At 41.5% G+C, this 11,975-nt stretch overlaps 1 protein-coding gene across 1 annotated transcript; it reads left to right on the top strand.

Moving 5' to 3' along the window:
• Window positions 1-1,212: 1,212 nt before the first annotated feature.
• On the top strand, window positions 1,213-5,107 carry LOC134797374 (mitochondrial 2-oxoglutarate/malate carrier protein-like). Its single transcript, XM_063769596.1, has 6 exons — window positions 1,213-1,427; window positions 1,707-1,925; window positions 2,747-2,956; window positions 3,372-3,474; window positions 4,249-4,373; window positions 4,902-5,107. The coding sequence occupies exons 1-6, from the start codon at window positions 1,213-1,215 to the stop codon at window positions 5,104-5,106; spliced, it is 1,077 nt and encodes a 358-aa protein (XP_063625666.1). The 3' UTR covers window position 5,107.
• The last annotated feature ends 6,868 nt before the right edge of the window (window positions 5,108-11,975 follow it).

The raw sequence follows: 11,975 nt of genomic DNA, 5'->3' as shown, positions 1-11,975 counted from the left end.
ATACAAAATAACGAGTTAGTATTGTACTATCATAATTTATTTGAGTCATGTACTCGCGAGGAACTTTTATAATCTTACGTACGGGCCAAGAAGCATTCGGCCCGCCTGATGGTAAGCATTCTCCGTAGTCTATGGACGCCTACAACTCCAGAGGTGTTACATGCGCGTTGCCGACCCTAACACTCCGCACTTGCTCCGCACCCTCGTTGAGCTCTGGCAATCTTACCGGCAGGAACACGACACTATGAGTAGGCTCTAGTATTATTTGGCTGCGGTTTTCTGTAAGGAGTAACTGCTGTATGTAGCTTGAGCATGCTGATCGCGCAGGTAACCAGCGCCCCAACATGCAAGCTTAAATGCACCGTGTGCAATTAATATTTTAAACACGCTGTTTGCACAAGTAGCCCGCGACAATACATGCCCCAGTTACATTCACGACCTAGCTTCGACCACTCGCGAGTAGCCTGTGCAATTGTGCATGTTGCTTCATTACCTAATAATACCTATATTGCTAGGGAGAGTCGCGTCTATTTTTTGCAGCCAAGCTTGAAGCGTCATGTGTAATCACGAATACTCTGGGACCATGGAACTTTTATCTATACTAGTAAAACTCCTTTTTACGTACCTAAATGAAGAACTGACGTAGAAAAGTCAGTCGCAAATATGTCATGAGAATAAAACATGCCAAGTATGTTTATGCAAATTTACAAGTAATACACGAGTATAACTAAAAATATGGCTTTTAAACCTACCGCTGGGAATACTCTAAACAAGATGACGAAACGCAAAAACCAGTGCACAATGTTATAGTGCCCATGCTTCATAAAATTCGTCATGAATACTACACTCCATAAGAAACTCAACCCCTATCTGTATCCATTTAAAATGAAACCGAACGATATCTTAAATCCTCCGAATTTTCAGACCCCAGCAACACAATGTCTGAATAAAATTATAGAGAGCCTCTTTCAAATAGATGCGAAAAAAGATTTGTTCTTGCCAACGAACTATAAGACAGAAAACAAAATCTTCATGGTTTCAACGAATTCTGATACATGTATACCTCTAGTTATAGTAAAAACCAAGGCTAGAATAGATACCAGCACAGAACCGGTCATTCATGAGTCAAATCCTGTAACACCACAACTTGGGCAACATTCTAAAACTCTCAAAGAGCCAAAAACTTCTGAATCATCTCTTTCCATACCAAAAATGACTACTGTAACTCTCAACGAGCCATATCTTACAAATCTTCTTTATGTAAGGCCAAATCCTAGGTATTGTATACTATTTGAGAGCTCAAAATCCGCACATATTTTCGGAAGACCAGTACCGGAAGACGTGGCATGGACTAGGATAGATCGGGCCCAGAAAAAGCTGGACATGATACCTACAAGGTTAAAAGTGGCCATGGGAGTTGTTTCCGGGTAAGTAAATAGAATGTTGAAAATCAAGGCGCGTACGCGCGCCTATTTCTGGACTGTTTGCTCTTCGGGCATCTTAATCGACCTAACGAACCTATCCTACTTATCTGTAGATTTAATGTGACTACCGTCAAAACATTGCACAGGAAATTTACGCCAGGACGCCGACATAGTCAAAACCTTTTTCCTTTAGGAGGAGGGTGAATTAGTTTACTTATTATAAAAAATATATAGCCAGTGGAGTCACAACCCTCAGCAGTGAGAACGACTGTCACATTTCAGAATGGTAGCCACCACAACCGTTCACCCGCTCGACGTGATCAAGGTCCGTTTGCAGCTGTTCCCGAAAAAAGTGGCGACTACGAAGATGCTCCATCGCATCATGGTCTGTGAGGGCACTCGCGGGCTCTACGCCGGGTTGACAGCGGGGCTGCTGCGGCAGCTGACCTACACGGGCTCACGGCTTTTCGTCTACAATGCACTCTATGATAAATATAAAAAGTAAGTTAGCTAGGCAAGTTTCTGACAGCTCTTGAACCAACGCTTTAAAAGACCAGGAATGAAGATATATGGCTTGCTTTATGATAAATATAAAAGTAAGTTTCTGATTACGTACCTAGTATCTGTGGCACATTTACGTCTATATATAACGCTGTATTCCGCACATGTCTAAAAAAGAGGATTAGATATAGCCAATATCAACATTCGAAGCATTTAAAGGTAAATAACGCGAACGCCTTCTTTCTAGATCTGCCGCCTTTGAATACTTTGCCAAGTATAAATATTATATTTCTACAGTTCCTGTTCAAAAGTCTGTCACAGTCTTAATTATTCTTTATATAGAAACTCCTCTTCTTAAGTTAGTATACACCAAGAAATGTAATCGGTGATCAGGAACCGATTTTTCTAATTCAGTCATCGATGGCGATCACATTTAACTATGGGACCAACCTGGAAATCACAAAAAAAATTTGCCTGTTTCATACATTTGGGATGGTCCGATGTTGATATTTTCTATGAGACAGTTAATTTTTTTTTCGCGATTTCGCGGTTGGTGTCATAGTTAAATGTGATCGCCATCGCTGACTGAATTAGAAAAATTGGTTCCTGATCACCGATTAAAAATCATCGTGTATAATGCAAAAAGTATCTACACTTTTGACGCGTAGTCTGATACGCTACGTTTGATATACCATCGCCCACACTGTTACATCGGTGGACCTTATTCCAAAAGGCATAAGGTCCACTGATGGACAGTTAAGAGTGTTGCTGTTTGTACCACCATATTATTAGAGAATTCACAAATCCTTTTGTTTCATCAGAGACCACGACAAGGATCCAGACTTCACAGCGCGTCTCCGCATCGCCGTCATCGCCGGGCTGGTGGGCGCGTTCATGGGCACGCCCTCGGAGATAGGGCTGGTTCGCATGATCGAAGTGGGCCGTCTGCGGCGCTCGCGCTGCTCCCCACCCTGCTCTGTGGCCTGCAAATATGTACAACATCCCGAAAACGTCATTTTAAAGCTACTGAGGTTGGTATACAAGTGCCTATCCTATCCTATATATAGATACCCCAACGCTATGATTGAAGTGCGGCGTTTGCGGCGCTCGCGCGGCTCCCCACCCTGTACAACACCCGGAATGCGTCATCTTACAGCTACTGAGGTACACGATGAGGTATGGATAGTATCCTCAAAACTTGTTTATTATATCTTGTTAGATAGGCACTAAGCCGACAGTGCGTTTATCTACCCCCAATTTTTTTCACCTGATCTGTAATTTTGATCTCGTCATGCAGCATCCGGAGGATATCTTCTCCCAGCTGTTGAGGTCTATAAATCAAGAACGATTTTGATCACTAAAATTTGCAGCCACCCACCGCGACTCCGTACATATAGATGTTATACAAAACTGAATGGATATTTACAAAGTAATGTATGGTTGCAGAATAGCACGCAGAGAAGGCGTGGCGACGTGGTGGCGCGGCGCCGTGCCCACGGTCATACGGTCTATCTTCGTTACTACAACACAAGTCGGCGTTTACGCCGAGGTAGGTACATTCTCAATTACTCTTTTCTAAGAATCACAAGTGCCGCTATACAATAGATAAAAAATAAATGTTATAGGGACATTCTTACACAAATTGACTAAGTCCCACGGTAATCTCAAGAAGGCTTGTGTTGTGGGTACTCAGACAACGATATATACCGGGTGTGGCCTGTAATATGAGCAAAAAATTGAACAGTATGCTGTACTCCTCATACTGACCAACATTTGTTCAGAGACTTTTAAAAATAACTTGGAGTTTGATTTTTAACACACTTTAAAGTTTATTCTAAGACGCAATGTACTGCGAATTTTGTTATGTTTAAGGCGTGACAAGCAACGCCAATCACAATGATATGGCGTGTCGATGGCGTCCATTGAAGATAATATTTATTTTGTATGAAAAATAGGGAGTCTAAATACTTCATAATTTTTAAAAGTTGTTGAACAAAAGTGTCACCGTTGGAGGAGTACAATCTATGTTTTAATTATTTGCTCATGTTACAGGCCACACCCGGTTATAATATACAAATAGGTACTTAAATTCATAGGAAACATCCATGACTCAGGAACAAATATCTGTGCTCATCACACAAATAAATGCCCTTACCGGGATTCGAACCCAGGACCATCGGCTTCGCAGGCAATCACTATCCGCTAGGCCAGACCGGTCGTCAATAAGTTACGCACTCATTTTAAAATTATATGCTGAAATAGCATGAAACTTGGCATCAAAATTAAAGTAACATCTCATCATTTTATTTATGTCACCCACTAGGTCCGAAAAGCGTTCACCCGGGGCGAATTTATGGACACCGGCATCAAACTGCATCTATACACCGCTGTCATCTCCAGCCTCTTCTCTGCCTTTCTGTCGCTGCCCGTCGACCAGGTTAAGACCAGGTACAGTTATGGCTATTTTTAGGGGTTCGTACCCAGAGGGTATAAACGGGACCCTATACTCGGGGGAATTTTCGAGGATCTTCTTCTCGGGGCACCGACTGCACCGCCTGTACTGGTCGAGCGCACGAACTGTGAGCTTAAAATATTTTTAATATGATGTTGAAAATTATATGATTTCATAATCAATGATGGAAATGTATTAATAATACCTAAGTGTTAATCTTATCTTTAAAATGTTTTGACGTGTAATGTATCCGTGCATATACGAAATAAATAAATATGAAATATCATCAGAGGATCTGTTCACGACGAAGATTCCATTTTCAGTTTGGCAGTATGAATTCATCTTACTTTTCAAAAATGGGGCATTATCTATGAAAAGGGACCTTATTGTCGATGGCGCTTACGCCGCATAACGTCGCGCGGCATTGCATTTATATCGGAGCATCGTTAATAATGGCGTTAGCGCCATCGACAGTAAGGTCCCTTTTCATAGAAAACGCCACAAATACTTGTATTTTGCTCTAGATATCAATCATACCAAGAGCGTCACCGGCGCAGCGTGGACATCCTCAAAGGCATGCTCCGCTACAAAGGCGTGATGTACCTGTGGAAAGGCTTCCTCCCCTACTACATACGGCAGGTCATCCACACCGTCATCACGTACGTCGTACTGGATGAACTTATCGATGTATACGTCGACTTCCAAGAGGCAACACTGCCAAAGAGATAGACTTCTACGCTATGTCTGAATTTCAAGTGCTACCTCAAGTATGGCACTCCCTTAGGTGCTTTGTCACTCCTAAGTCCCAAGGCGTGAGGTAACATATTTGGGAAAATTTCAACTACGTACGCCAGGATCACATACCTATCACATATGTCGTACTGCATGAAATTATAAAGAGGCGCCACAGCCCAAGAGATAGACTTCTTAAGTCCCAAGATGTGTGATACCTTTGTCAAAATTCCTAAGGCCGCGAACTGGATGCAAGATTGGTATGCCGCGCGCCGCGCCGCTTGAGTCCAGTCCGCGGCATAATATGTGCGGCAGGATACCTAGCACAGTTTTGACATATGTGTTGTTCGATGAAATGATAAAGAAGTGAGAGCGACAAACAGACTTCAATTTCCAAAATGAAAACTTTCTTTCTTGTAAGATTTTCCTGCAATTAGCGAGAACATTTTCAAACCTTTTGAAAACTTTTCGCAACTTGCACAGGTTTTTCCAACATCCTTGGAGAGCGTTAGAGTGTCTTCACATTGCACGATCCGATATCGGATGTCGGATAATCCTTGGCGAACAGCAGCTGCTAGAAAGTTGCCTTATTGCATCAAGTCCTTTTTTGATTTCAGGTTATCTTTTGAACAATAAATATAAAAGGGCACTTTTAAATTTTTTATTTCTTGTTGTCATATCCGACATCCAATATGCATCGGACAACGTGAAAAATTCTTACGCGGTTATTACATCCTGTCGCCGGACTCTTTCTGCTATCTTGCTGCTACGAAGGACAGGAAAACAGCATATATTTACCTTTCTCTACCCTCTTAAGTAGAATTAGAAAATGTTCTGAGAAAGTATAGATAAGCGATCCTTTGCGTTTAAGCGTTCTCTGAAAGCTAATTTAATCGCTGGTACATTGAAGAGCGTTTTCACATTGTCCGATCCGATATCGGATGTTGTATACGACTACAAAGAAGCAAAAATGAAAAAGTGCCTCTTTATATATTTAATTATTCAATCAATCAAAACATTTATTTTCAGGCTACTAAGGCCCATAATAGATACATACCTTACAAACTAACATATATGTATATACAATTATAAAAAACTTAAATACTAAAAATCATTTTCGTGACGCAGTTTTCTGTTGCGGCGTCACTTGCTCTGGTGTGGGATTCGGTAGATTCCCACGGAGCCGCCGAAATATCACACCCTTCGGCCAGAAGTCCGTGCTCGCGATGGCTTCCAGCAGCGGCCGCGGCACGCGCACCACAAACGAGCTGAAGTGCACGTAATGACGCGATCGCAGCTGGAACACTTTCAACTCGTAACGGGTCTTCTTGCGCAGATATTCCACCACATCGTCATTATCATTTATTATCAGTCATCGTCATTTATTGTTTGTCGTTCAAAAGAAAGCGTAATGATAGAAACAAAGACACTTGATGCCATGGGGCATTTTCTAGCAGCTGTTTTTCTCCAAAGCTCGTCCGATATCCTATATCGGATCAGACAATGTAAAAACGCTCTAAGGCTTATAACTACACATCGGTAACTCGTGGCATTTAGGTAGCACTTAAAAGATAGTGCCACGAGTTACCGATGTGTGCTCATCACTAATCTTTTAAGTGCTACCTAAATGCCACGTGTTACCGATGTGTACTTATAACATTGTCCTAATTTAAGTAATTCAGGGTAAGGGTCTCTTGAAATAAGACAGTGCATGTAGTATGTTTTTCAAATAAGTTGGGTTTTACTATGTACACAAAAGTTTTTGACCTTTTTGATATGTGTTTTTAAATGTTGTCGAAATCTTTAAATAATTATATTGAGACAGTACATACTAACTATATCTAATTGTATTGATGACAGCATCAAATATATAAACTCATGTGAGAAATTCTGATTTCTATATATTTATAGTTTTTTAAAGTGTTAATTACACTTAAAAAAAAGACTACAAAGGTGCGATTGACACCAATTTCTACCACCTACATTCAGTAGGTAGGTATTTAGAGAATCGGATTAGTCGCGGGTACACGTACATATCAAACAGCATCGAATGGGTGTTTACGTGGAATTAGTAAATAATGCTGTAACTCCCCCCTTTTCTATCTACCTAACCTACCTTAATATAACATCCCCTTTCGATTTACCCTTAAAATATGGCCATGTGATCGTCTAGCTAGTAGTTAGGACCCCTCGAAGTGAACCGCAGCAACCTCAAATTCTTTAATGAGTATCAGCTAAATTTTGGACTCTGACTTTATTTATTATTAGTTATTACCTAGATTTTTGAGAACAGATATTTATGGTAATAAAATAATTATTTATGAAAGTAAGAAATAATTTAAAGAAAATTATTTAGAGAAATAGAAAATTATTTAGAATTTATTAGTGCAACTTAAATGGTGGTGTAAAATGTACTATAATGTATTTAAATATTATTGCATATATGATGATATAAATATATAAAAATGTTGTTGGTAAAATCCTGCCACACCTATTAAGCTTCCGGGATAACATAGAAGCAGCACTCCTGAGATAAGCTCTTTTACACCCTAGCATTTCAAGGTTAATTATAATTAACTATCATCTTCTAAACGATGTGTGATTTAATCACACGTGCTGCTCCGTACGCCCGATGCAGGTCTGGAAGCTCTTAGTCCGATTTGCAAGTATTAATCGGAACACCTACCCTACCAGTTTAGCCAGACGGGCTATGACCAACACTTCGTAACCTAAACGCACCTAGATGATGATGAAAAGAAGTGTCAAAGTATCCATCAATCATCATAATTACTTATCTTTTTTATATTCAAAAGCTAGGGATGCTAATCCCATAGTCCCATTCCCCAAAGCTGATAATCTAGACAGAATTCCTAGTTCTCTAGATGTATAAACGAAGCACCGAGTTTATTTGTTAACTATTATGTTTAGTAGAGGTCGAAATTGAGTATTCACTCAATAAATCCTTTGTACTGCTCTTGCCTGACAAAGGTTCCCTAAAACAAACCGTACTTCAATCCCAGAATAGTCTGCGTTCCTAAATCCAGATTGATAATTAAGAGTTTATGTTGTAAATACCTGATTTTATTACTCAGTACCTCGTTCCTACACCAGACAACCAGAAATGAAAAGTAGAAATAAAATTTTATAGAAGCACTAATTCTTTCGCCATATAAATGAGAAATTAGAAAGATTTAGGCAGTTAAACTCTTTACCTTTTAAACACACATATTTTAGGATTAAGAAACCATATTTTAAAACCCTTAAAGATAAATATATATCAACCGTTTCAAATTTATAGACCCTAACTAATAAAGAACGTTAATAGACATCAAACAAGTGTGTGATTCTACCCTAATCCTACCCTTTGTCCCTAATCTAGTATATTCAAAGCATAGTTCGTTCTTACCATCGACCTAATGCTTTGTAATATACGCAAGTGTAGTCCCTACGAGAGGCTGTAAAGTTCGGCAGGCGAGACCGATAAGGCAACCTACAGGCCAGTGTATTTGACTCCCTCCTTATCGCCCGCGGGCATGGTGGATAAGAATAAGTCGCCCTATTCCGTGTATATAAGTGGATCAGTACCCTAGCACACACACGCACTAATCACGAGGGAAACTCTGCCACAACAAAGACTAAGTGTAATATCAGTCACGACAGAAGTCTGTCCCTGCAACCAGCACTAGCATGAACCGGAGCACCGAAATATATAAATAAATTTAATAGGAGACCTAGTCTCAATTACTGTCGACTTCAGTGGGCCCAGATTACTCCGGATGACGCGCACGTGACGTCCCCACATCCATCTAAACAGCTGGGCCTTGAGACTAGTGAGATAATTCGTCTCTTATGTTGATATAAAAGAGACGCCAAGTCCTCTCAAACTTGGAGCAATAGACTCCTAACCATCCAATCCTTTGGCACCGTTAGGCGGAGTGAATGTTTAGCTGGACAAACTGTCAGTCCAAACAATGATCTGGCTTTTAAAATAGCAAAAATACCCCATAGAAAAACACTAAAATAACTAAGTTATCACTAAATTAAACTAACTCAACAGAAAAGTGAAATTCCCCTAAACACTGTCATCTATATTTAACGTTACGAGAATTTCTTCCCGCAAAACCAAACACAGACACTATTCCTAGCCCCGGCTATGCATTGACATTGTCCCTGCATAACATGACGGCACTTAGAACACACAGCGTAGAGAAAACTTCACAATAACTAAAAACCCACACATGGCAGTAAAGAATCTCCACAACAGTCTAAACTTAGCGTTACGACGATTAAAATCCCCGCAAAACCAAGCACAGACACAAATTCTAAGTTTAAATTCACTAGGATAATTCCAAGTAAAAACAAACAGAAAAAGTCGCGGAGAAACTTCACTTCCCCACTACGTTACACCCGAAAACCAGAGTCACTGCTAGCCCGGTCGAAGAATGAATGCCCCTCCCAACGCTCCGCACCGGCCTTTTATACCTTTTACTATGGCGACTGAATGGCGACATAACGGCGACATAACGGCGACTGAGCGGCGACTGAGCGGCGACTGAGTGGCGACTGAATGGCGACTGAGTGGCGACTGAATGGCGACTGAATGGCGACTGAGTGGCGACTGAATGGCGACTGAATGGCGACTGAGTGGCGACTGAATGGCGACATAACGGCGACTGAATGGCGACTGAACGGCGACTGAATGGCGACATAACGGCGACTGAATGGCGACTGAGAGGCGACTGAATCAAAACAAAGATACTGGCGACTGAGTGGCGACTGAGTGGCGACTGAATGGCGACTGAGCGGCGACTGAATGGCGACTGAGCGGCGACTGAGTGGCGACTGAATGGCGACTGAATGGCGACTGAATGGCGACTGAATGGCGACTGAGTGGCGACTGAATGGCGACTGAATGGCGACTGAGTGGCGACTGAATGGCGACATAACGGCGACTGAATGGCGACTGAAAGGCGACTGAATCAAAACAAACATACTGGCGACTGAGTGGCGACTGAGTGGCGACTGAATGGCGACTGAGCGGCGACTGAATGGCGACTGAGCGGCGACTGAGTGGCGACTGAGTGGCGACTGAATGGCGACTGAATGGCGACTGAGTGGCGACTGAATGGCGACTGAATGGCGACTGAATGGCGACTGAATGGCGACTGAGTGGCGACTGAATGGCGACTGAATGGCGACTGAGTGGCGACTGAATGGCGACATAACGGCGACTGAATGGCGACTGAAAGGCGACTGAATCAAAACAAACATACTGGCGACTGAGTGGCGACTGAGTGGCGACTGAATGGCGACTGAGCGGCGACTGAATGGCGACTGACTGGCGACTGAATGGCGACTGAGTGGCGACTGAGTGGCGACTGAATGGCGACTGAATGGCGACTGAGTGGCGACTGAATGGCGACTGAATGGCGACTGAATGGCGACTGAGTGGCGACTGAATGGCGACTGAATGGCGACTGAGTGGCGACTGAATGGCGACATAACGGCGACTGAAAGGCGACTGAATCAAAACAAACATACTGGCGACTGAGTGGCGACTGAATGGCGACTGAGCGGCGACTGAATGGCGACTGAGCGGCGACTGAGCGGCGACTGAGTGGCGACTGAGCGGCGACTGAATGGCGACTGAATGGCGACTGAGTGGCGACTGAATGGCGACATAACGGCGACTGAATGGCGACATAATAGCGACATAACGGCGACATATTGGCGACATAACGGCGACATAATAGCGACATAACAGCGACATAACGGCGACATATTGGCGACATAACGGCGACTTAATAGCGACATCACGGCGACATAACGGCGACACAATAGCGACATAACGGCGACATACTGGCATAAACATTATTCCAAAAGTACCAGGATGCCAGAATTGCAGAAGAGGTCGTTTGCCTCGGGCGGGTAACCGACAACAGGTGTCTTATTGAGACAAACGTATACCAAAAATACCAGGATACCAGAACTGAGGAAGATGTCATTAACCTCGTGGCGTGTAACAAGGTTTGATTCAAGAAGAAAGATCATAAGTTCCAGGTTGTTTACTAAACCATATGTCTTAAATATTAAAGTTCACTATTGCTTACTTCAGAATATAAATCATGTCCTTTTTACTCACGCAGTTTAGAGAAAGACGGAGCTATTTTTAATGACATCTACGCACACATTCATAGGCAATAGTCGAGTAGTCAGTTGGAGTAGACTAAATTATGATAAAAGGGAACGTTCGAAAACTCATCACGTACGAATTTGTAAGCATTATTTTACTTTGAGATATTTTTAGTTTACTTCTGAAAAACATTCCTGTATTGAAGTTTTTTTATGTTTATTAGTATCTAGTATATTATTTAAGACATCCGGAATTTAGAGAATTAATTATTTTAATATTTTTATTTATCTTATGAATTTTTAGATTTTATGTTTCGAAATTGTACTAGCATCAGCGTAACGGAACGTCGAGCTGTCTTCATCAGTTTTATTGTCAACGTCAATACCAATTTGTTGTTGATTATTTCCTGAGGGTTTATTTTGTTTATTTCTAAGTTAAAATAAAGATTTAAAAAAAAGAAAGTCACGTGATACCTATTATGGATTACCATGGAATTGCTTCAAGTTTCAACTGTTAGAATATTCGATGGAATCATGAATGAAATATGCGACTGAAGAGGTCTTTAGTTTTACAAGGTATTTCCTTTTATTTTCTGTGTTTCAATGAAAAATGTGGTTAATACTAGGCAATAGGCATACGACTAGTCACAGTTCGCCCCCGATTTAAGTGTTTTATGAATTACTACAGTAATTTGTAAAAGACTTCAATCTACTCTAGATTAGTCGGATATATC

Source organism: Cydia splendana, chromosome 15, assembly GCF_910591565.1.
Source record: "Cydia splendana chromosome 15, ilCydSple1.2, whole genome shotgun sequence".
Taxonomy (NCBI): Eukaryota; Metazoa; Arthropoda; class Insecta; order Lepidoptera; family Tortricidae; genus Cydia; species Cydia splendana.
Note: the sequence above shows the minus strand (reverse complement) of the source record. Positions and strands in the feature narration are given on the sequence as shown.